The sequence below is a fragment of the Brachyhypopomus gauderio genome, chromosome 2 (genome assembly GCF_052324685.1).
Source record: "Brachyhypopomus gauderio isolate BG-103 chromosome 2, BGAUD_0.2, whole genome shotgun sequence".
NCBI classification, from domain to species: Eukaryota; Metazoa; Chordata; class Actinopteri; order Gymnotiformes; family Hypopomidae; genus Brachyhypopomus; species Brachyhypopomus gauderio.
The window spans coordinates 42,968,678-42,995,146 of NC_135212.1; the positions used below are offsets into that span (position 1 = coordinate 42,968,678).

The window sequence follows — 26,469 nt, forward strand, 5'->3', positions numbered from 1 at the left end:
GTGCTTTGTCATTTACTCATAGAGAGAGTCAAAGAGACCTTTGAACTAGAATACTCCTAAACTCTGGGAATACGGGAACTTCCTCCACATATTGAAGCTCTCTGTACTCAGCACTCTGTCAGGAGAGCAGCAGACTCCTCCCATTCCAGGTGGGCATGGAGCATGTGTGTACCTCCTTCCTCCTCCCCTTCCTTCCTCCTTCCTCCTCCCCTTCCTTCCTCCTTCCCCTCCCCTTCCTTCCTCCTTCCTCCTCCCCTTCCTTCCTCCTTCCCCTCCCCTTCCTTCCTCCTTCCTCCTCCCCTTCCTTCCTCCTTCCTCCTCCCCTTCCTTCCTCCTTCCTCCTCCCCTTCCTTCCTCCTTCCCCTCCCCTTCCTTCCTCCTTCCTCCTCCCCTTCCTTCCTCCTTCCCCTCCCCTTCCTTCCTCCTTCCCCTCCCCTTCCTTCCTCCTTCCTCCTCCCCTTCCTTCCTCCTTCCTCCTCCCCTTCCTTCCTCCTTCCCCTCCCCTTCCTTCCTCCTTCCCCTCCCCTTCCTTCCTCCTCCCCCCCCCCCCCCCCCCCCCTTCCTCCTCACTCCCAGGGATTAAGAATTGAATGTGGTTCTCTCATTGTGTGGTCATAATCTGAGTAGGAATAATAAGATGAACTTTCTTTCTTTTTCTTTTTTTTCCACATGGTTAATCCCTGGTCAGTACAAATGAGCCTTTATAATCCCAATGCAAATGCTAATTTCAGTTCCTGGATTTTAGCAATAGTGCACAAGCATGCACTACTCATTGCATTGATGATTACACACAAGACAGTTGTAGGTCCGTGTTCTCAGACTTTCATACACTTGAGGAGAGAGAAAATATTATAATTATATAACTGTGTAACATACAACATGCTGTGTAAAATTAGATTTCCTTTGTGAATTAGACCTCCTGTGCAAACATCATAATTTTGGTCTTGAGACCCCAGATGATTTGCTAGTACAACTAGCCTTTAGAACCACTAATGTACATGTTTGATTCATTCATTCACACGCACACACACACACACACACACACACACACACACACACACACACACACACACACACACACATCCCTTCCCTCTGCCCTTCCCACCATCACATTGACTGATTTGTTACTACTGAATTCTTTTTAGCTGAAGGAGCAGTGTAGTAACTGTGTGTGTGTGTGTGTGTGTGTGGTGTGTGGTGTGTGGTGTGTATGTGTATGTGTATGTGTATGTGTATGTGTATGTGTGTGTGTGGTGTGTGGTGTGTGGTGTGTGGTGTGTGTGGTGTGTGGTGTGTGGTGTGTGGTGTGTGGTGTGTGTGTGTGTGCGTGTTTGCGTGCGTGTGTGTGTTAGAGAGAGAGAGAGAGAGAATGATGAATGAATATGAATGTTTATCTTTGTAGCATTGAGAAAACCAGAGACGACTCTATGGGTGGATGCAGGGACGGAGGGAGGGACAGAGGGAGGGACAGAGGGAGAGACAGAGGGAGAGACAGAGGGAGAGACAGAGGGAGGGGCAGAGGGAGGGGCAGAGGGAGGGGGAATGCATCCTGTATTCAATGTAGTGCCTCTCTGCAGGTCTCTTTTTTCTTGTTTCGTGGTGGAGAAAAAAGCAATGGTTGCAGTCAAAGTGCCTTCTCCTCCCTCTCTTACACTTTCTGTTTCATCTATTCTCTCTCCCTCTTTCTGTCTCTGTCTGCCCCTCTCTCCTCCTTCAGTTTTTCCTCATTCTGAATCTCATGCTCTCTTTCTCCCTCGTTCCTCTCGACATTCTCTCGTTCTCTCTTCCTCTGTTCTTTGATCCAGTCTTTCTCTAATGATTAGCAATTCACTGAGTGTCCACATGTCGTCCTGCAGCAGGAGAGAGAGAAAGAGAGAGAGAGAGAGAGAGAGAGAGAGAGAGAGAGAGAGAGAGCTGGAGAAATGCAGAGAGACAGAGAGATGGAGAGAGATGGAACAAGACCAAACAGGACATTGAGAACTATCAGAGAGAGAGAAAAATTGAGAGAGAGAGAGAGAGAGAGAGAGAGAGAGAGAGAGAGGAGGGAGGAGGTGGGTCGGGGTCACATTGGTGAGCACAGCTGATTGTTCTGTCTTTCTGTGCAGCTTTACTGTGAACAGGACCTTCATGCTGATAATCACTGTGAACAGGACCTTCATGCTGATAATCACTGTGAACAGGACCTTCATGCTGGTGTTCACTGTGAACAGGACCTTCATGCTGATAATCACTGTGAACAGGACCTTCATGCTGATGTTCACTGTGAACAGGACCTTCATGCTGGTGTTCACTGTGAACAGGACCTTCATGCTGATAATCACTGTGAACAGGACCTTCATGCTGGTGTTCACTGTGAACAGGACCTTCATGCTGGTGTTCAGCAAAACCACAGTAATCATCAGCCTGAGTCCACCATAAAGTAGATTAGGCAAAACCGCAGTAATTGCCAGCCTGCATCTGGTCTTGTCAGTCTCCTCTCTAGTTCAGTTTATCATTCCCGTACTTATTTTATTCACCATATCCACCCCCCCCCCCCCCCCCCCCCCACCATCTCACCCTGGCTTGCCTTTGCTTTTCTCCTTCTCTGTCTGCTTTTCTGTAGTCTTAATAGGCCGCTGCCGTTAGGTGTTAATTCGTTCTCACACTAATTCGTCTTCTTCACCCCCGTCTCTCTCCGCCTGTCACCCTGCCGTCGATGCAGCTGTGAGGCTGGGATTTCTGCTGCTCCAGCCTCCACAAACACACATGACCTGGAACCGACCAGCCTGGAAAACTGTGCAGTAGTGGAGTTGCAGCCACAGCTAACACTGCAGTGCTAATCAAAACTCTATTACATGTTGGCAGGGTGCGGTGGTGGTGGTGGTGTGGGGTGTTAGTGTGTGAGAGAGAGACATGCAGTCAAGATGGCTGCCTCGTAGCAGGCTAAGCTCTTCTTCCCGACATCTACAGACGTCCCCTGCGGTCGCACGTGATCTGCGCACAGCTCTACAGCGATGCTCTCCCCATCGGCTGACCCGAGAGGCCACTAAGTGAGCGCGTCGTCTGTGCGAGCGTGAGTGCTAGCGGGAGTGTTCGCGGTAGCGCCTGCGCTAGCTCCAGTCACGTGAGAAGCCCCTGGGAGGCTGGCTTGTGGAGCTCTGTGTGATCCCTGCTTAACTCAGCTGATTAATTGCTTTAATTAGGCTCACGCAGGGGGTGTGGGGAGTGTAGCACAGGGCCTCACCATCTGAGGAAGCCGTTATCGTATGTGTGCATGTGTGTGTGTACGCATATGCGTGTGTGTGTCCAGTTGCAGGTCCCTGTTTCTGAGACTCAGCGTATTCACGCAAACACACAGGTATATGCTAGCGAAGGGCTCAACCTGTAAATACACATGATGCAGGATCCAGTTCAGACTGATATAGTCTATTCTGAGAAGCTACACTAGGGTATGATGTTTCACAGGACCACATTCACACACACATACACACTCTCTCTCTCTCTCTCTCTCTCACTTACACTTCCTCACACACTCTTCTTCTCCCTGTTTCTTTCTCTCTTGCTCTTTTGCATTCTCACATTTTCTCACTCTCTCTCTCCACACACACCGAGACAGCGTAAAAGAAGCAGTCATGCTGTTCTCTATTACACATTCACATTTTCCCTCATTAATGTCAGAAAAGACAACACCTCAACACACATACACACGCACTCACGCACGCACGCACACACACACACACACACACACACACGCACACACACACACACACACACACACACACACACACAAACTTTTCCTTATTTCTCATATATATCCCATCTAATTTATTTATGTGTAATTACCTATATGTCATAGGACTTTTCTATGACTACTACAAAACAATAGCCTGACCTTAACTTCACCAACTAGAAAGTAATGTTTTTGCCCTTTGTTTTTTAAATAAATTTAAACATGTAGCTTTAGTAAAATACCTTGTTAGAACACTTTGGCTATTTGGACACACCCTACTTTCTGTTCTTCGGGTTTCCACATAGCAAGACCTATTTTTTCTTACATAAACACGTTTGTGTGTGTGCCACGTCTGAAAGTAGAGAACAAGAATATGTGTGTGAGCATGGACAGGGATATTAAACACTTAAAAAACAACAACAAAACAACACTACGTTCTAAGTTCTAAATGGACAGAATTTTACAAGAAAGACATCACTGTGATGCCCTGCGTGACCTCAGCCTGACCTTCCAGTCAGCGACCGCAAGGGCCCTAGTCCACACGTCGTCTACCTCATCTTATCTTCAGAGCACAACATGCCGTGTCATTGATGGTTCTGGTTTGGCTTGTGTTCTGACACCTACAGTACCCTGGGCCCTATCTATGCACATGAATAATTAGATTTCTGCCAAATCTGGACGCCAGCCTCACATGGGTGCATGCTGTAGCAGACATTGATGAAAGACACTGATGCAGTTTGGGGGTGGGTGTTGGGGCACGGGGCTGGGGTTGCCAGCTCCTCTCTCCTCCACAGTAATTTGTGCATTGTTTTGTTTGTTATTTGAGATGCTCTTTTGCTCTGAATGTCATCAGCATCGTTGCCTATGACTGACACTTTGAGTGCCTCAGTGTGGCTCAAGCTGGGTGGGGGTGGGGTGGGGTGGTTAGCCATCTACCCCACTACCCTAGCTCACTACCCTAACTACCCCAGTCCCCTAACTCCCCCTCCATCCACATGGAAACTACTGGCAAACATACTGTTCTTAAACAACAACCTCAGACAATTAAGGGCATGGATCTCATTCCAACCAAGACAAGAGACTCCTGTAAAAAGTAGATGGGGGGGGGTTTATGTAGACAGAACAAAGGACCTGGAAAGAGCAGAGGAGGTGGGGTATGTGTACTCCAATGGGTTCTTCTCTTACCCTGATCTGTACCTTGTGATCTTGTACGTCCACTATAGTTACTGAGAGGATTTCCAGGGGTTATTGTCAACACTGTGTATATACCCCTTCAAGCCAACAATGACCTGTTACTGGGAGAGCCGAATGAGATCATTAGCATGCAGGAAACCACGTATCCTGACATGGATGTTATTGTTGCCAAGGTCTTTTAACAAAGCGAACCTGGAGATAACAGCTCCCAAATACTTACAATGCAGTACCTGCAGCACATGGAAATATTGAACATACCTCCTTCTGGGAATGCTTGAAAAACTCTCAAGTACTGTTTGGGAAGTTACTGTTCCTTCTTACAGAGAGGCCTGTTACTGGTTGGACCAATCAGATTCTGTACAGATTCTAGCACTGACCTCTGGCCATAGCATGGAACAACACTGACATCTAAACACACTCAGGTGCTGTTTCCTACATGAGGAACATACACCCACTGCCCACGAGGAACATACACCCACTGCCCATGAGGTACATACACCCACTGCCCATGAGGTACATACACCCACTGCCCATGAGGAACATACACCCACTGCCCACGAGGAACATACACCCACTGCCCATGAGGTACATACTAGGGATGTGGAGATTCATCGATTCACATCGGTGAATCGGTACACATGTCTGCGATGCGACTGCATCGGTAGATTCAACGTGCATCGAGTTTAATTTGCGGGCGAATTCACGATGCATCGCCTTCAGTGAGGCGGTCACGCAATCTGCAAACAATGCCGTGGGGCTAAATACGTTAGTAGCACAACGAACCTGGCGACACGCATGAAAAGACGGCACGGTGTGGACATCTCTGCGGCCGCTACCCCCCTCGTAACCCCCCCGCTCAACAACTTACGTTCGTGAGTGTGTCGCATCGCATCGCATTTGTATCGCATCGCATCGCATCGACAAGGGGTTTCAGAGTATTGCAGTTATATCGCATCGTTGGCAGTGTATCGAGATGTGTATCGAATCTAGCTTAGTGGTGACGATATACATCCCTAGTACATACATCCACTGCCCATGAGGTACATACACCCACTGCCCATGAGGTACATACACCCACTGCCCATGAGGTACATACACCCACTGCCCATGAGGTACATACACCCACTGCCCATGAGGTACATACACCCACTGCCCATGAGGAATATACACCCACTGCCCATGAGGTACATCCTCTCTATCTCTGTGGCTGAATATCCTTTAAGCGAGTAAACACCCTCAAGGCATCCAGGCCAGACGGCAATCCTGGCTGTGCCGCTAGCCCGATACTGTGCAGATCAGCTAGCTAGAGTGTTTGTGGATATTTTCAATCTCTCTCTTTCTCTTTCTCTCTCTCTCTGTCTGTTTTTCCAAGGGGTTTTCAAACTAACTGCTGTTGTGTAACATGATAAAATGACTGGAGTCCTGTTGGACCTTCATCATGAGCAAGTGCCTTGAGAAACTAGGTAAAGAATTCATCTGCTCTTTTTACCTTCTTGAACAGAACAGATCCAGAACAGAACATGATTCTATAGACCTATAAAGCTCTAGATGTGTGATGCTTTAGGCCTGTACACCTATAAAGCTCTAGATGTGTGATGCTTTAGGCCTGTACACCTATAAAGCTCTAGATGTGTGATGATTTAGGCCTATAGACCTATAAAGCTCTAGATGTGTGATGCTTTAGGCCTATAGACCTATAATGTTCTAGATGTGTGATGCTTTAGGCCTGTACACCTATAAAGCTCTAGATGTGTGATGCTTTAGGCCTATAGATCTATAATGTTCTAGATGTGTGATGCTTTAAGCCTGTACACCTATAAAGCTCTAGATGTGTGATGCTTTAGGCCTATAGACCTATAATGTTCTAGATGTGTGATGCTTTAGGCCTGTCACTCTGTATGATGCTGAAGAGCGGACTCTGCAGACTGCCTTTCTTTACCTGAACAAGAGGAACACATGAAAAACTGCTGTTTGTGGATACACCACAGGCACCAAAGACCACTCAAAGCTGGACACAAAATGACCTATCTGACCATCACCGGGTGGTAAAAACGGACAGCAATGGTCAATGGGCAGTGTCAGTTCTCAATGAAGGAGGACCTCACTGTCGTGTGCTCCGTCCTCTCTCAGACTCTCCCTATACTCACCACTGCACACTCATGGCTTCAGGGTCATTATTTCATTTGCTGGTTACACAGCAATAGTGGGTCTATTCTCTGGTGATGACCCGGCAGCGGTACAGAGAAGCGGCAAAGAGAATAATGTTCTACTCAACGTCAAGAAGACAAAGGGTCTCACAGTGGACATGAACCAGGAGAAAGTGCACACACTGACCCTGGACCATAAATTAATCACCAGCTTCACGTTCCTCTGCATACACATCACAGAGGGTCTCACTTGGCCTGAACATGCCAGATGTGTGAAGACGTGTGGTGTACCTCAGAACGCAGAGGAAAACTGGGATGAACCCTGGTACCCCAGGGTCATTTTACACCTGTGCTGTTGAGAGCATTCTAACTGGCTGTATTACTCTGATATGGAAAGTGGACTGCTCTCAACTGCAGAGCTCTGCAGAGGGGGGAGTGGACTACCTCCATTCCTACTGGAGTTATACACCAATCACTGTTTATGAAAGTCAGAATCACAAGAGACTCCGCCCACCCGACACAATCTGCTTTGGCTGCTGCCGTGTGGCTGTATCTTAAAGTCCAGAAGCAGCCAATTTCCTTCACAACCCCTGTCCCCAGGCCATCAGCCTGAACAGCCAGTAGCTACTCAGTGCACTGCGGTTATCCGGGAGGTGTGGTACGAGGTTATCTGTTTAACCAATTAAAAACAAGGTGTTTGCTTTGACTTGTACATGACTGAGTGACACAATAAAATAATACCAGTTTTCTCCAGAGGGATTACAAAAAGGCACTGAGCTGAAAATCTGGACTGTACTGCCTGAAACCGGCCTATGCTGCCTAAAACCGGCCTGCACTCCCTAAAACCAGGCTGTCCGAAGTCTGGACATCTCTCACACACACCAACAATCAAGGGCAGTTGCACCACATGAGACACAGAGCTGCAGTGAAGACCACAAGTGTAAGTGGGGAGAAAGCAATAAAAAAACAAACACCCTCTGGCTTCAGATACCACAGCTGCAATGTTCAACCAGAGGCAATGGTTACCGTAACGCAAAGAGCTCTCACTTCCATGCTAAATTATCCGCAGACTGATCAGTAGCCTGATATAAAGATCAGGCACTAAACCTTTCGTCACAGCCATTGTCTCAGAAGGTGTTAATTAGCAAGGTAGGAAGAGTCCTGTAGCTATGCAACACACAATCGAGCAGAATCTAAAAGAGGACTAGCAAACCCAGAGACAGCGCAGCGTAGAGCACCTTCATTATAATAGCTGAACCTGCTGCTTCAGTGAGGATGCCTTCTGGGTGTACAGTTAGGTTAGGCCTTGATTTCCTCAAGGTTTGTGTGTGAAAGAACCCCCACAGGAACCTGTCCGCTGGAGTTACCTATGGAGCACTGCTTCTTTCAGATGAGCTAAGTGCCACATTTTGTCTGTTCCATGGGTTCGCCTTAATAAATATGCAGTCTGGGGCATTTATACATAAGCAGTGAAAATACAGGGAAGTTCAATGCAGATAGGTTAACAGAGCAGCTGCATGGTGATTTACCTGAGAGTGTTTTTGAGAATCATCATTATGAAGACGACTGAAGAGTGACTTGGCACATTTTGTGGACGAGACGAGACGAGACGAGACGGAGACAAGGGAGAATATGTTAACATAGAGGGTGGACTATTAAAACATGTCACCAGGCCAAAATAATTAAGATGCTTTGGTTGTTCATCATTTTATGCTCCTTTTTAATGTCACCTTCTATGCCATCTTCTATCATCCTCCTCAGTTAATCTTTTTTACACACGGTGCTAACTTTATTTATTTTTTATACATTTTTAAAGTCTTGTAGCTTTTAAATTGTGATTTGTCTGTTCCTTGACCTCTAATCCTGTCATTAAAAAAAAATTAAGTTAAGTTCCTAGTAGATCTCTTTCCAATGTCTATTGACAATGTTTAGCGCAGACAAAAACCTCATTTAAATATCATCTGCAAATATCACATGTACGTGATGGCATTCATGCAATTTGCCTACAAAACAACAACAACAACTTAAACAGTCTACTGGATTCCCATGCAAATCTTTGTTAAGAATATTGAATAAATTTAATAATGAAATTAGTTGATGTTAAATTAGTACACGGGTAGTACAGGGTTAGACACTCTGTAGCCTGGGCGTGGCCTGGGCATGGCCTGCCTCACTGCTGAAGTTCAGCTAACCTGTGGTGTTTACGTGCAGACTCCCAGACACATGATCCAACCCTTATATGATAAGTTACTACCAGCAGCTGTGATGGAATTAAACTCACATTAAATGCAACAGATCTACAGGACATGCACTGGTCCCAGTTGGCTGTAATATGGATTGGTTGTGTCTCAGCTAACCTCTGTCAAAGGCACTCCAACACTATACAATCACAACTGCACCAGTTACAACGCCAGTGTTAATGTTCTGTTAAGAATGATCTGCCATCCAAATAACTCCTGCTCAGCAATTATAATGGCCTACAGTCTGTCATTGCATTCCCATAAAATGTACATATCAGATAGGCGTACCTAATAAAATGTACTTATTAGATGGGTGTCCCTAATAAAATGACATGTGAGTTCAGGTTCAGGGTGAGTGTTTTTAATGATGTGGCTGGTGAGTTTATAATCTCTTTGAACCATTTAATAGTGCCTCTCCGGGAGGTCAAAGATTCATCCTTCATCTAGAGTAACTCAGGCCTGAATGGTAGTGTAACTGTGCAAGGTCCAATTACTTGCACTTTCATAATGTGTAAAGATGAGAACTCTTAATCCCAAGTGTGAAATGTCATGTATTTAGACAGTGAAGAATGGCTATGTCTAAAACTAATTCGTTGCTTAGACAAGAAACAGATGCACATAGTAGAAACTAACCACAGAGCATTTGCTGATATATCAACACCCCCCCATACTCGCTGTCCACTTCAAACGATCCCTTCTGTGTCCTGTCTGGACGGGGTTAATAATCGGGACAGTTGGTTCAAACTGCAGCCCTGGCATTTTCTAAAGCAACTGCTGAATTGGATTTCACTCCCTTGTTCCACACCGAGTCTGTAGGCACGTTCAGAGCTTCCAACACAGGCTGACGCTGGTGGTGTGAACATGCTGCTGTGTTTGTAGGCCGAGCCAGTGCTGGTGCCTGATGTACACACAGCCATCTGAAAAGTTCCCGCACAACCACAGCTCTGGCACCTACAGGCCACCGTACGTAGTTTCACAACCACCAGCAAAAAAACTTTTTTTAGGTTGTCTGAAGTGGGGTGAAGCAAGTAATGGGATTTTGACCCACCCTAGATCCAAGAGACCACTTGTTTTCCATGGGAAAACACACACACACACACACACACACACACACACACACACACACACACACACACACACACACACACACACACACACACACATATACACTGCCTCAGCCTCATATTTTATTTCTGTCTCAGGACAGTGTGGACTACAGGACGTTCAAGAGGACAATACCATTACAATTAGGTCACCTAAGATTATATATTATATATCTATTATATATTTAACAGGACCAGATCCATAGTTGAAAAGAGAAAGCCACAAATCAAATGGGAATAGAATCCTGTAAATAGGAACACAAAGAAACACTGAAGCTCATACAATTCTGCTCCAAATATCTGTAGCTTTCCCACATCCCACTGCTAAAACATCAAACTAATTTTGAATTCAAAGAGTGACTTGTAAACATATTGTGATCATGCTCTGTGAAGAAACGTGCTAGTGTACAGCGAGTCAGGAATCCCAGTATATTAGATCACAAGCTACAATTCTAAATGCTGGTTGTTATTTTGTTTAACAAGGAAGTCCTGACTGGACGTCCCTGCTGTCCACTGCATGTGCTTGTGGGTAGAGGGCTCAGGGGCTCCATGCTGTCTAGGCCCTGCAGTGTGGACTCCCTGGAGTGTCCAAGCCTCTCCAGCCAAGGACAAAGTGGAGCTTCATACACATGCAAGCAGCAGTTAGGTGTACCCCAGACCTCAGAGCTCCAACCCAGCCTGCAAGCACCTCAGTATAGCACCGCCACCATAGCTCAGACCCCACCAGACGTCTGAGCCTGTGAGAAACACCCCCAGCCCCCATGGCCACACAGCACAACGCAGCTTTAACTTCTACAAGCCACTTCAACCTTCAATCTGGCACTGTAATGGTGACATGTAGGAACAGATGAATTGTTGCTGCTCAAGTCTGAATTTACTGTAGTTTAACGTCATTTGGATGACCCTAAAGCACACATGGAAAAATCTACCTAAGCATTTTGGTTCCTGTTTTAAGGATGTAGGTATTTTTCTTTTAAAACAAAGTGACAGTTTTCCTACACTAATTTCAACCGCACCATCACAATTCAGGGGACAGCCTGCGTCCCCTCTGTGGCCGTGGCTGACTAGCATATGGGAGTATGCGAGGGTATCAAACGGTTCCTATCTGGAACCGCTGGTGATGCATTGTGTTTGGGTTCCTCTCTGACACAAAGCTAATGCAACGTAATGGATTGCAAATGAACTGAACGAAGGACACCACCAATTCATCACCACGCCCAGATGCTGCAGATTTCGCCACTATCAAACAGAGGAAGAGCAAACCGCTCCCCACAGAGACACTGAAACGGATGTGCCGCTAATCTGTATTTATGGAGGGATTTCCACGAAGGTGGCAAAATGGCCGCCAGACGGGGAGAGTTAGAAGAATGAGCATGAACATTATCAGAAAATTGGCCTAATGTTAACTGTGCAGTGCTGCGGTGCATCAGATCAATTCTTTATAATTGCTCCCACTCTCTGTAATGATTTCACAGCAATTTTGGTACTTTGCGGTTCAGTTTTGTAGAGAGTGGGTTTCGGAAATGACCACAGACCTAATTTTGCTGTCATGTGAGTGTTCCTGATTACAGAGAGTAAGCAATTAAATGCTTTCTGCAGTCTGCATGCCTCAAATCCACCAACATCAGGCCCATTCCAAAAAAAAGGTATGACAACTTATGCCAAAGACAATTGGTTATTTCTCCTCTTTCTTATTTCTTCTTTTCATCATTTGAAAATGCTTTGAATGACAGGTACTCACCCACATCTAAGGTTGCCACCTAGGTCTGACAAAAAACAAGGACACTGTCATACTGAAACAGGGTGGGGGTGGCGGCGAGTGTAAATTGTTGACGGATTTAAAGTGTGCAGAAACAGTCTAAATAGTCGTTTGAACTAACCTAGTGAAAACCGGGACATTAAAGGAATTTTTTTTGTTGTTGCCGGGACCGAATATTAAAAGGAAGGAAAACCGGGACAAACCGGGACAGCCCGGGAAAACCGGGACAGTCATGTGAAATCCGGGACAGTCCCGGGAAAACCGGGACAGGTGGCAACCCTACCCACATCAGAAACACTGTCCCCATTAATATAGACCAAAACCAGTTTGCCTACTGGGCAAACAGATTGCCTGAGGACGTCATCTGTGTGGATCCCAGTACAACCCTCTCCCTCCTGCAAAGACCAGGATGCTTTTCACTGACTACAGTTCGTGTTTGATAGCACCATACCGAACAAGCTGGCCGACGAATTCTACACAATGGGACTAACTGTCTTCATATTGCACTTTTCATGTTCATCAACACAGAGTGCCCAGATTCAGGGGTCTGAGAGTCCTGAGCAGTGGTGAGTAAGGAACACGTACGCTTTCATTTCCCAGCAGGCTAAGAAGAGCCAACCTCCGCCAAAAGATGCTTGTCAACTTTTACAGCTGCACCACAGAGAGACCACATGACAACCCGGTACAGTAACTGCGCCAGAACTGAAGGCCTCCCGCATGTTGCGAAAACAGCACAGGACATGGCTGACATGGAGCCATCATCACTGTGACATCGTCAGAACACTCGCTCTGTGAGGAGGGCTACGTACATCCACATATAAAACATTATACACCCTGGACACCGCCTGTTTAACCTCCTCCCGTCAGTCTCGGTGCTTCAGGACAATCCACATGAACACAAACCCAGTTGAAAACACCTTCCCTAGGGTTAGGGTTAGGGTTAGGGTTAGGTCACTGAAGTTTGTGCATTTTTAATTTACATTTGATTCCATGTTACTATTTATGTGCAGCAAACTACACCATCATTCAACACCACAATACACCATCACTCCACATGTGTCCGACCTCACCATTACTGCGAGTAGCTTACATTGCTTATATTTTGTACATATATGTTGCATAAATTCTGTACTTCTAAACTGACATTTTATATTTCTAATCATATTCCCAATTTATTTATTCTTCGTAAGTATGTGCACTTCTTAAATATGAACACACCACTTGAGGATGAAGCAAATGTTTGTACAATGACAATGAAGTTCTTGAATGAATGAAAATATGTTACCTGCCCCAGCCTTAACACGAGTCTCCTGGGACAGTATTTCAGTCAGTGGCATATTTTGTTGTAACACCAGAACCTGCTTGCTCATGGGAAGAGCAGCCTAAAGCAGTGATTCTGTATGCAAATGGAATTCTTTTACGCTGCTATTTTAAACGCTATCATTGTTAGGAGATCGCCAGCAGACAGGAAACGAACTGAAAGTGCGATTTATTTTTCTGTGGAAGCAAATGAGCTAGTTTTAATGGTGCTCAAGGTAAATCAGTCTGATCGTGTTAATAAAGCACCGATCCAATTCATTTCAGCTCCCCAAAGCAAGACGGCAAAAGAAAATGAAGGAGTGTGCATGCGTGTGTGTGTGTGTGTGTGTGTGTGCAGGCCCATCAGTGTGCTCAGGTGGGTGGTTTTGTAGATGGGTGTGTGTGTGTGTGTGTGTGTGTGTGTGTGTGTGTGTGTGTGTGTGTGTGTGTGTGTGTGTGTGTGCATGAGCATCTGTGCTCAGGTGGGTGGGTTTGTGGGTGAGTGTGGGGGAGTGTGTGTGAACGAGAGTAGGTGTGTACATGTGTATGACACTCTCTCTCTCTCTCACACAAACACACACACACACACACACACACACACACACTGAGTTGAGAGATATGAGAAACAGGCTAAGAAATAGGCAGTTATATTTCACTCTGATAACTGGCATCATATCCAGCCCACTTCTCGCTGTGCTGAAGCAGAATGAGGATGATGACTGAAGCGGTGCCCCCCCAGGGCCCTGCCCTGATCCAGGAGTAATCACCCCCTCAGGACCCTGCCTCCACTCAGTCAACCATGAAGGGGACCGAAGAATGCTGTGTTCTGTGAGTAATTGTGCGACTCCCACCAAAAAACAGAGAGACCTGCAGTTTCTGCCCTGAGCTCTGTAACCCGGCTCAAAACAAGGCCTCCAAATGGTTTTAATGAAGTAATTAGACTTTGATTCAGATGTGTTAATGTATCATTAGTAAGGGTGAATTGGATGGGACTTGGAGAGGAATGTCATATGGGATTTCTTTGAGACTGTGTGTTCTGGGCTCTGGGTAAAGGACAGGGCCATATATGGAGTGATCGGAGGCCCAGAGACCGGTAAGGCAGTAACGATTGGGTGGCTGTGCTGCACATCAGAGGCAGATGAGGGTCCTGGAGAGACGAATGCAAATGAGGAACATCTGTCCCATGCTGAAAAACAAACATGACTACGCGAGGCAGTTTCGCTGAGTCATCCCCTTCTTTGATTGGTGGGACAGAATGTTATGACTGAGGCACATGTGACCAAAGGATCTCGTAGTTGATCTGAAGAGGGTTTTGTTTAATGTCAGTGTGGTCCTTGTTGAGTGGTGCCTTATGGGAAGTCACTCCATGCCTTTTGTAACATTGCAAGAGCACGGCAGCATGGAAGAGGACAGACTGAGGTGTGTAGTGTGAACAGCGCCTGCTCTGTGTCCCAGCCTGATTCTGTAATCGCCAAGTCCAGAGGCAGACAGGCCGGGAAAGGGGTGGGGGTGTCTGCTGTATGCTTCCTAACCCATGTTTTGTTGAGCCTGTGTAGCATTTGTAAGAAGAGCTGTGCTCACGTGGACTGTGAGTTGTTGGGTGGTGATGGACTATGTACTGTGCCATGCTGGGCTATGTTGTGGTGTGCTGTATCATGCATTGTGTTAAGCTGCCCTGTACTTGCTCTGGTTTGCATTGTGTTGTGTTATGTTGGGTTGAGCGTAATGGTGGGTGTGTTAGCTGATGCAATGATTAATACTATGGAGTTTGATCATTAGCTGGGCAGAGACATGCCAGTTCGCTAATCCTTATCTGATCACGTAGTGTATATAATCCTCCCCTACAGTAATGCTAGCAGATTGGAGCCCAACAATCTTCTGTCTTCAACACACACACACACACACACACACACACAGTTATGAGGAGTAGTTACAGTTTCTTGCAGCGGCTAAGGCCCAAAAACTGGTACTTCTATCACAACTTGGGCACAACTTAGGAACAACTAACTCATGAAGCCAATCTATTGACCTGGTGCACTAAACCTTAAGCACATCCTCTGTCTTACGCTCACTTAGCAATTCAAAAACACACTTTTAACAAAACATTAAACACTGTTCCCTACATTAGACACAACATTCAAAACTGAAAACCATTTTGGAAAACAATGCCATGAAACTGCAACACTCACCTACCAATCACCCAAACCCAGTTCTCACAGGTAAAAACAAATCTAGCAATTCTTTTACAAACCGTTAGTTTGCTACTCGCAGGCTGAGCCCTATAAAGAGCCCACAAGTTGCATATATTGGTTTGCGTAACAATTCTGCACAGAGATGATGAGGAAGAGGACGAGAATGAGGAAGAGGACAAGCAACCTTAACGGATGAGATCAACCATGGGTTGAGTTTTCTGGAGTCAAAGGGTCCAACCTAATCTGTGTTCCTACATTGTAGCATCGTCTGGACATTTCAAAATGAGAATAGATAAATTGACCTTTCCTCTACACCATACTACTGATCTCACAGAACAGAACTCTGTACCACTGCCCTACTGTAGTGTGGAACCATATCAGTTACAGTAATTTACAGTAAAGTTTAATTTCATGCAGAATTTAATTTGCATTTGCCACAACAGTGGTGTTCATCATCATGTCACTCTTGGTCTCTACAACACTGCCCACAATCAACACCTTCCTCAACACAGAGCCAACACACTCAGCTTTGTTGCTGTTTGCACCGGGTTGCTCAAGTACAGACTGGTTGACTGAACACCCAAATGTTTTTAGTGCTTCACCTCCACCATACTCTCCATTCCCCGGTCCTTTTAACAAAAGGAGACATAGTTTCAGAAACTGGGTCTTTGCAACTGCAAAAAACTGTAACGTTGGGACTGGGAATGTTCTGCACCTTTTTAAACAACTTGTTTCATATAAAGTCCAACAAAATTGGTATTTCTCATTTGGATTCTTGGAGATTATTCAGACGTTCGACTTGAATACCTCAGAAATACATCTGTAAGTGCATCACAGCATCCTTCAGTGCAGCTTACCCACCCAGTGTGGTAGTGGACGTTAGCAGCGCATGCATATGCTAGCCTGACAAGCCTGAGAAGTGGCTGATTTAAATATTCTGAGGGTGGAGATACAATGCACAATTAGTCAGAGATTATAATTTTCACACCTCTCTTCACAGTTATGTACTGCAGCTATGGACATATGGATACACATGGCACACAAAGTCTAATCTTTTGAAGAAATAGGAGCTGGATAGAAAGAGAGGTGGAGAGGAGACCAGGAGAGGAGAGGTGGAGTGGAGGAGGAAGAGGAAGAGAGGTGTAAGGTATGTAACTGCACCTCCTATGTCATGAGGCTTGGTTGCACTGTGAGAGTAATGAAGATTAATGTGGCATATTAGTTGCAGGTGTACCTAGACCCCACTACACTACATCCAAATCTGAGTCAACAGGATGACCTGCTGCCTGGAAATGGCAGATTTGTGACATTTGTGGTGCAAATGTGTGTGTGTGTGTGTGTGTGTGTGTGTGTGTGTGTGTGTGTGTGTGTGTGTGTGTGTGTGTGTTAGATATGACTTCTGGGGTAAAAGGAGTTTGCGTGTCTGCATGACAAGACAGTTACACTTGTACATATATACAGTTGTGATCAAATTTATTCAACCCCCACTGAAATAAAGTGTTTTGGCCAGTTTGACATTGATTTTGATGATTTCAGTCATCTTATTTACAATTATATCAAAGAGGCACTTATAAATTAGACAAACATAACATAATATTTATGATGGAATAACCACAAATGTCTTTACTGTGCTCACATCATTATCAGTTTTATTCAACCCCCTAGTGACATTATTTTTTAGTACTTAGTACAACATCCTTTTCCAGTTATGACAGCTTTCAAGCGTGAAGCATAGCTTGACACAAGTGTCTTGCAGCGACCTATGGGTATCTTAGCCCATTCTTCATGGGCAAAAGCTTCCAGTTCAGTCACATTCTTAGGCTTGCGCACTGCAACTGCCTTCTTTAGGTCCCACCAGAGGTTCTCAATTGGATTTAAGTCTGGTGATTGCGATGGCCACTCTAGAATGTTCCAGCCTTTCATGTTCAACCATGCTCTAGTGGACTTGGATGTGTGCTTCGGATCATTGTCCTATTGGAAGGTCCAACGTCTCCCAAGCCGCAGGTTTGTGACTGACTCCATCACATTTTCCTCCAAGATCTCCTGGTACTGAAGGGAATTCATGGTACCCTGCACACGTTGAAGCTTTCCTGTACCATTAGAAGCAAAACAGCCCCAAAGCATAATTGACCCCCCGCCATGCTTCACAGTAGGCAAGGTGTTCTTTTGTTCATAAGCCTGGTTCTTCCTTCTCCAAACATAGCGCTGGTCCATTGTGCCAAACAGTTCTAATTTAGTTTCATCTGACCACAGTACACTGTCCCAAAACCTTTGTGGCTTGTCCACATGACTTTTGGCATACTGCAGTCGACTTTTCTTGTTCTTTGGAGTCAGCAAGGGGGTGCGTCTGGGCGTTCTGGCATGGAGGTCTTCGTTATGCAGTGCGCGCCTTATTGTCGGAGCTGAAACTTCAGTGCCCACATCTGACAGGTCTTTTTTCAGTTCCTTAGCAGTCACGCGGGGATTTTTCTCCACATTACGCTTCAGGTAGCGCACAGCAGTCGCGGTCAGGATCTTCTTTCTGCCACGACCAGGTAACGTTTCCACTGTGCCCTTTAACTTGAACTTGCGAATGATACTTCCGATAGTGTCTCTTGGAATATTTAACAACTTCGCAATCTTTTTATATCCACTGCCATTCTTGTGAAGAGCAATAACCTCTTCTCTTGTCTTCTGGGACCATTCTCTTGCCTTCACCATGCTTGGAATCACACCAGTAGATGTCTAGAAGGAGCTGAGTATCACAGTCCTTTTAAATCTGCCTAATTGGTGCTTATCATGCTTGATTGCTGCTCGTTGACATCCACAGATGTTTTCAATACCTGATGGAAAACACTGGAATGAACCTCTGTTCTTAGGAGTGGTAGTCGTAAAGGGGTTGAATAATTGTGTCAATGAAGAAATCACAAAAAGGCCATTTAATACTTTATGACAAAAAAAAATGATGCTATCTTAGTTGCATTTAGTTCTTTAACAAGTCCTTGTAAGATTTCATTATGAACACAATTACAAATGTGCACTGAATTCCATAAAACCCTTCGCAGCATTGGGGGTTGAATAAATTTGATCACAACTGTATATATATATATATATATATATATATATATATATATATATATATATATATATATATATGTGTGTGTGTGTGTGTGTGTGTGTGTGTACGTGCAAACGTGTACTCTACAAAGATCTTTCTGCGGTAAAAATGTGTGTGTGTGTGTGTGTGTGTGTGTGTGTGTGTGTGTGTGTGTGTGTGTGTGTAGGTAATGCAATACACTTTGCCATTAATACAATTGCAACTTTTTTTGCCCTTTTCATTGTACCACAGGCCAAGTGGTTTGTAGTGGCTCAGTACAATCAGATCTGCTCTTTAAACAACAGAAGTGGTGGCAGAGCCATAAAATGAAAAAGAAAGAACAGTCTGGAGAGGGAGTAGTACAGAAATGACCCGTCACTGAGAACAGCTATACGGTGCAGAAATTACCCATCACTGAGAACAGCCATACAGTGCAGAAATGACCAGTCACTGAGAACAGCCATATAGTACAGAAATGACTGGTCACTGAGAACAGCCATACAGTGCAGAAATTACCCATCACTGAGAACAGCCATACAGTGCAGAAATGACCCGTCACTGAGAACAGCTATACAGTGCAGAAATGACCCATCACTGAGAACAGCCATACAGTGCAGAAATGACCCGTCACTGAGAACAGCCATATAGTACAGAAATGACCCGTCACCGAGAACAGCCATACAGTGCAGAAATGACTGGTCACTGAGAACAGCCATATAATGCAGAAATGACCCATCACTGAGAACAGCTATATGGTGCAGAAATTACCCATCACTGAGAACAGCCATATAGTGCAGAAATGACCCGTCACTGGGAACAGCTATAAAGTGCAGAAATGACCTGTCACTGGGAACAGCTACACGGTGCAGAAATGACCCATCAATCAATCAATCAATCAATCAAATTTTATTTATATAGCGCTTTTTACAACAGTTGTTGTCACAAAGCAGCTTTACAAGTGCCGAGTCCTAGCCCCCAGTGGCAAGGAAAAACTCCCTAGTTTTTTTCAATGAGAACAGCTATACGGTGCAGAAATGACCCGTCACTGAGAACAGCCATATAGTGCAGAAATGACCCATCACTGGGAACAGCTATACAGTGCAGAAATTACCCGTCACTGAGAACAGCTACACAGTGCAGAAATGACCCATCACTGCGAACAGCTATACGGTGCAGAAATGACCCGTCACTGGGAACAGCTATACAGTGCAGAAATGACCCGTCACTGAGAACAGCTACACCAGGGGTACTCAACTGGCGGACCGCGGTCCGGATCCGGACCCGAACGCAGTCCTGTCCGGACCCAATCTCATTCCTGATTAACTGGATACGGACCAAAAAAAAAACATATTTATTAATTTTGACGGGAGAATAAATTTTAAACCGGAACATTTATTTCAGGGCTATTGAAAAAACACTCCATCACGAGTGTTACGTTTGCCACCCCTGGTCAACAACTTACGTTCGTCACCCCCCAGACCTCAGGTGACAGCTATCTGCCAAAATTGGACCGCGGACAAATTTAGTTGAGTACCCCTGAGCTACACAATGCAGAAATGACCCATCACTGAGAACAGCTATACGGTGCAGAAATGACCCGTCACTGAGAACAGCCATAAAGTGCAGAAATGACCTGTCACTGGGAACAGCTATACGGTGCAGAAATGACCCGTCACTGAGAACAGCCATACAGTGCAGAAATGACCCGTCACTGAGAACAGCTACACGGTGCAGAAATGACCCGTCACTGAGACCAGCTATACAGTGCAGAAATGACCCATCACTGAGAACAGCCATACGGTGCAGAAATGACCCGTCACTGAGAACAGCCATACGGTGCAGAAATGACCCGTCACTGAGAACAGCTATACAGTGCAGAAATGACCCGTCACTGAGAACAGCTACACGGTGCAGAAATGACCCATCACTGAGAACAGCTATACGGTGCAGAAATGACCCATCACTGAGAACACCCATAAAGTGCAGAAATGATCTGTAACTGGGAACAGCTATACAGTGCAGAAATTATCTGTCACTGAGAACAGTTACACGGTGCAGAAATGACCCGTCACTGAGAACAGCCATACAGTGCAGAAATGACCCATCACTAAGAACAGCCATACAGTGCAGAAATGACCCGTCACTGAGAACAGCCATAAAGTGCAGAAATGACCTGTCACTGGGAACAGCTATACAGTGCAGAAATGACCCGTCACTGAGAACAGCTACACGGTGCAGAAATGACCCGTCACTGAGACCAGCTATACAGTGCAGAAATGACCCATCACTGAGAACAACCATACGGTGCAGAAATGACCCGTCACTGAGAACAGCCATACGGTGCAGAAATGACCCGTCACTGAGAACAGCTATACAGTGCAGAAATGACCCGTCACTGAGAACAGCTACACGGTGCAGAAATGACCCGTCACTGAGACCAGCTATACAGTGCAGAAATGACCCATCACTGAGAACAGCCATACGGTGCAGAAATGACCCGTCACTGAGAACAGCCATACGGTGCAGAAATGACCCGTCACTGAGAACAGCTATACAGTGCAGAAATGACCCATCACTGAGAACAGCTACACGGTGCAGAAATGACCCATCACTGAGAACAGCTATACAGTGCAGAAATGACCCATCACTGAGAACAGCCATACAGTGCAGAAATGACCCATCACTGAGAACAGCCATACGGTGCAGAAATGACCCGTCACTGAGAACAGCCATAAAGTGCAGAAATGATCTGTCACTGGGAACAGCTATACAGTGCAGAAATTATCCGTCACTGAGAACAGCTACACGGTGCAGAAATGACCCGTCACTGAGAACAGCTATACAGTGCAGAAATGACCCATCACTGAGAACAGCCATACGGTGCAGAAATGACCTGTCACTGAGAACAGCTATACAGTGCAGAAATGACCCGTCACTGAGAACAGCTACACGGTGCAGAAATGACCCATCACTGAGAACAGCTATACGGTGCAGAAATGACCCGTCACTGAGAACAGCCATATAGTGCAGAAATGACCCGTCACTGAGAACAGCCATACAGTGCAGAAATGACCCATCACTGAGAACAGTTATATGGTGCAGAAATTACCCATCACTGAGATCAGCTACACGGTGCAGAAATCACCCATCACTGAGAACAGCTGCACGTTTTCACAAATGCATCCATTGGTTAAGTAGCAGATGCTGTGACCCATTGTTAAATGATATTTTCAATACCCACAGAGCTCACATCAGACCAGGGGGAAAAACCTAGTGTGATTCTCCATAATCAACCAAAGCTGTACTTCACTAAAACTTAAAAAACAACATTGCTCCCAGGATCTCGCATGTCTGTGTTCGTGAATGCCGGGCAGGTGTTTGATCGTCTTTCTCTCTCCTCTCTTGTTCTTGTGACCTCCACATTAATGTGCTTCCCGACATTAGTGTTAATTCCAACATACCTTGGCTCGGTAGTTTTTCAGGTAGAGATTTTTATATATATTCATATAGGCATCATATGTGCCTGATAGAGTGCAGAATGTGTGAAACACTGTGTGTGTGTGTGTGGGGGGGGGGGGGGGGGGGGGGGCACTAATGGTGTCAGTCATCCACATGCGGTAAATGTGCTGCAGCCCACGGGGGTCATCATCAGATCTGAGCTCGGGGATTTCCAACCTTCACCACTAACCCAGGCTGGGCTGTCTGGGCTGGAACAGGGCGCCACTGGCTGTGTGGATCCCTTTAGTCACAGAGTCTCTGTCTGGGGCTAAGAATGATGGAGGACAGACAGACAGAGTTATCCCGTAGCCGGAGTCTGAAAGAAAGACTACCTTCCTCCCTCTTAGCTAATCTAATCCCTACTTACCGCTTGAGTTGCCTGTGATGAGTTGTCACATCCCATATCCTCCCTGGGCTCTGTGACTGCAACACTCCACACCTGGGTCCTCACTAAGGGAGCTCAAGCCAAGGAGAAGCCAGCCAGAGCCCCAGTCTCTTGGAGCAAAAAATATCCATGAAGCCATCCATACCCATAGCACAGACTGCAGACTGATTCGGTATGCTGCACGCAGAAGCCATAGGCCATTACAATATGCATCATTCTGACAGTATTACGAAAGATTTGACCATTTGCAAACACTCACTGAAGTGTATTTTGGAAACCAGTGCCTCGTCTTTGTGAGGCTTTTGCAGAAAAGAGGAATAACAACCCCCACCTGACTTGTTCTCATCCCCCCCTTTTTAACACGTTCCAGAGTTAAAGGGCTTGGGCACTGTGCTAATTATTCCTGGATTAATCATCATCACTTGCATTTCAAGCACTGTGCCTCTGCGATCAACACATTCTCACATAGCAATTTTCCAGAATTGACATGGCCCAACTTGAGTTATGAATGGTTAGCGTCCGAATGCAGAGTTGCCCATTCCAAACAGTGCCAATGTTTGTTGAGATCTCAGCCCTGAAGTAGGACACACTGCCTGAACCGGTATTTCAGAGACGTTTGACCCAGTATGCTGCTACATTGAGTGCTGCATCCTTTGGTTAGTGATTGATTCATGCAAATCTGAAAGCCATCATGAATCACAAATTGCAAATCACTGATTTCTACAATGACAACTGGCATCCTGATTTATGTAGCAGAGAAATAAACAACTACACAAAACGGAGAAGAAACAAAATTGTTTTTGCTTCGTTCTGAAAGAAAGTTTGATTGCTCAGAATTTGATAGGCCCTAGGAGGTCAGCAAAAGATGTCACCTGAGAACACGGCCGTGTTACATACACTCAGTCTAACAACATCCCCGTGATGTTTGTTTAGATCAAAGATATTTATTGCAAGCTTGTATTGGACTTTCTAACCCTCTCAGGTTCCTGCACATATCAACAGTATTACATGTAAATAACCAGTATGAGCTTGGTGTTGATATCAGTGATTTGATTGTTGGGTCATCTGGCAGATGTCTAACAAACCTTCAACAGATGTTGATGCTGCTGGTCCAGATGTGGCCAGTGTGACCCGTACTGCCTACATTAACAGGGGCATGACACAATAAAGGCCCAGTATCCTCAGTTTGTAGGCCAGGTCCCATAACCTCATCATACCCTGTCCCAATGCACACCCCAGTGTGATGTGGTGGAGACAGCAAACACAGAGCCAAAGCCACCATATCCGGAACCTCACAGGTGTTTAAAACCTTTTTAAAAATGCAAGAATCCCTTTTATACCTGGAGGGTATATGTGTATAATCATACTTATGTGTTTCTGCATAAAAATAAATGACCATTGGAGTATTCAGATTGTTTTACAGAGATGTTGGCTAACAGAGACTTTTGATTAAAGTATGTAGCCTACAGTTCTCAGAACTTACAGTGCTTTCATAATGCAGCTTTCTTTTCCCAGTGAAGCAGTGTGTAGATCAATGTACTCTCTCTCCGTCTGCAAGTTAAGACATACTAGTATATCTCCGTTGTTTTTGTTATGAATATGCCCCGCTTTCACTAAATGAATGGACGACTGCCTATTTGACGCTTGTCAGGACTAATGCACGTCACAGGCGCACTACGTGGACCGTGATGCGGTTCCACAGCGGCACGGAACCGGCGGAGGAAGACCAAGAGGAGCCAAGCGCGCCCTGACAGTGACACGTGTGCACGTGCTGAGCCTGCACCTCTGATGCAACCTCTGATGGAAACAGAAGCACCAAACGTCATCGGGCATCCACGGCGCGAGAGAAAATGCAGCAAAGGAGAAGATGACGGACACGTCCTCCTACCTTCTAAGCAACACGTCCTCCACAGACCCGAATGGGTCATTACTTCTTCGTTCTTCTTGCTCGTCTCGTTCTCGTTGTTGCTCTTGATCTTACACACGCCGCGTGAGTATAGCCAGTAGTCCGTGCCCACCGCGATGGTCATCAGACTGAAGGCGGCAAACGCCCCCACCGTGGTCAGTAGCATCTTTACTCCGCGGTCAAACACACCCATGTTTCCGCATTCCATGAAAGGGGGACCCCCTTTCCTCTTGATGTATAGGAAGTAAATATTTGAAAATTTACGGGACCAAACCAAACTAAGAAAATGGGATATGTTTGCGCGAAAGGAGGGGGGAGGGGGAGGTTGCGGTAGGAACCTTATGGTTGCGTTTGGGTGAGGACCGAATTAGGAAGAAATTGGTGAGCCTCTCTGGCTGTTTTAAAAGGGGGCTTCGGTGTGTTTTGCGCCCACTTATCTTATATAATAATGTTGCAAATAAGAGTAAATTGGCTTTTCTACTTGTAGCAGAGGAAGCAGCGGCTACAACTCAAACTCGCCTGTTTATACTGCAAAGCTACTCATTAAAGACAATATAGATATAGCCTATACCTAACACTGAACTACCTACACCTTCAGCAGTGATCGTGTCACTGAACGATTAAAGCAATAGCTGATAGTTTGTTAACCAGAGAATGTGGTCTGATATCAGACTGTGACAAGCGCACTGACGGATTCGAAAATTTTATCTGCGTCTTAATTTGAGGTTTAAACAGCAGGCAGGTTGTTATCTTGACGTGTTTCGCGTGTACTGCGCTCGGAAGAATGTAAGATTCTGATGAAATGGTCGTCGTGGAATGGGTGGAGAGATGCTAGAGTAATGGTTGGTTTGCCACGATTTCGCACTCAATATTTCTATAAAGATTCAGTGTTTTACAACAACTGTTGACCTAAGTAGCAGTCTTATTATAACTAAGCGACTCGACAGTCTAATCAAAAGGGAATGTTGGCATAGACAGGAAAATGAGGGGAAGCTCTGTTTAGATAGGCGAGCAGAAAAAGATAAATGGACGGATGACTTTAGTCCATTTCAAAATTAATAACAATAAATAAATAAATAAATCCAGAATAGACTACAAAAATGTTAACGTGTAACTATTGCTGCACTGTTACAAATCAAGTCGACAATGGGATGAGAAGAAATTAACAAAGATAAATAAATTAATAAACAGAAATTAAAACGAAAAATAAATAAAAATAAATAACTGGTATATATCCTTTTTCCTAAAATTTTGGTCCCCAGTTTCCATATGTAGCTCTTAGCTCTCTGAAAATTTCCTCCGAAAATGAGAAACTGCCCCGGTATGTGATTTTGTCGACGATCCGGAAAGAGCGGGGAGCATCCAGTGAGTCGAGCCGACCATTACGCGACATAGAGCCGGGTAGAGGAGAAGGAGAAGGTGGGGGCGCCGGATGTGCTACCCGTGTATTTGACTGTTACTGTTGCCTGGTTATCCAAATCCACGTTAGCTGCCTCGGAGCTGGAAGCAGAGCCGTCCCGCCTGCGTAGCCCTCGCGCCATGTAAAAGAAAAGAGTCCTGAGACGAAACGTGATGTGTCGGTGAGCAAGTGCACTGGTCTCGCCCTCTCCTTCTGCGTGTATTATGGAGAAGATTTTTGGAAGAGGGCTATCTGTACGTTCTGCCTCTTAGCAGAAGCGGAGATATTACACGATCAAAAGGTATCCACAGCGATCCACGCCGAAGAGGACACGACGGACTCGGAGGAGACGCGGGCGCAGATTGGAGACCGTGCTGTAGCGGCGTGCCAGTAATACTCTCGCTCCGCGTGCGCGGTAAGATGGAGCAGAGCGCGCGGATGCGAATTCTCCGGATGAAAATGACACTCCGGCGATTGCGCATTGATTAAGTAGGGTCAGTCCTCCAGACGCTCAAGATATTAAAGATTTTCTTCCTTCTCCATGAGGGAGGGAGTTTGTGCG

General features: G+C 45.6%; 1 protein-coding gene across 2 annotated transcripts in view; it reads right to left on the reverse strand.

Annotated features, from left to right (window-relative positions):
• cacng2a (calcium channel, voltage-dependent, gamma subunit 2a) overlaps window positions 1-26,469 on the reverse strand; it is a 70,511-nt gene extending 44,042 nt beyond the window's left edge. For both annotated transcript variants that reach the window (XM_076996685.1, XM_076996686.1), the window contains exon 1: window positions 24,491-26,469. In XM_076996685.1, coding sequence (XP_076852800.1) covers window positions 24,491-24,716 — 226 coding nt within the window. In that variant the 5' untranslated portion in view covers window positions 24,717-26,469. The remainder of the gene's footprint in view (window positions 1-24,490) is intronic.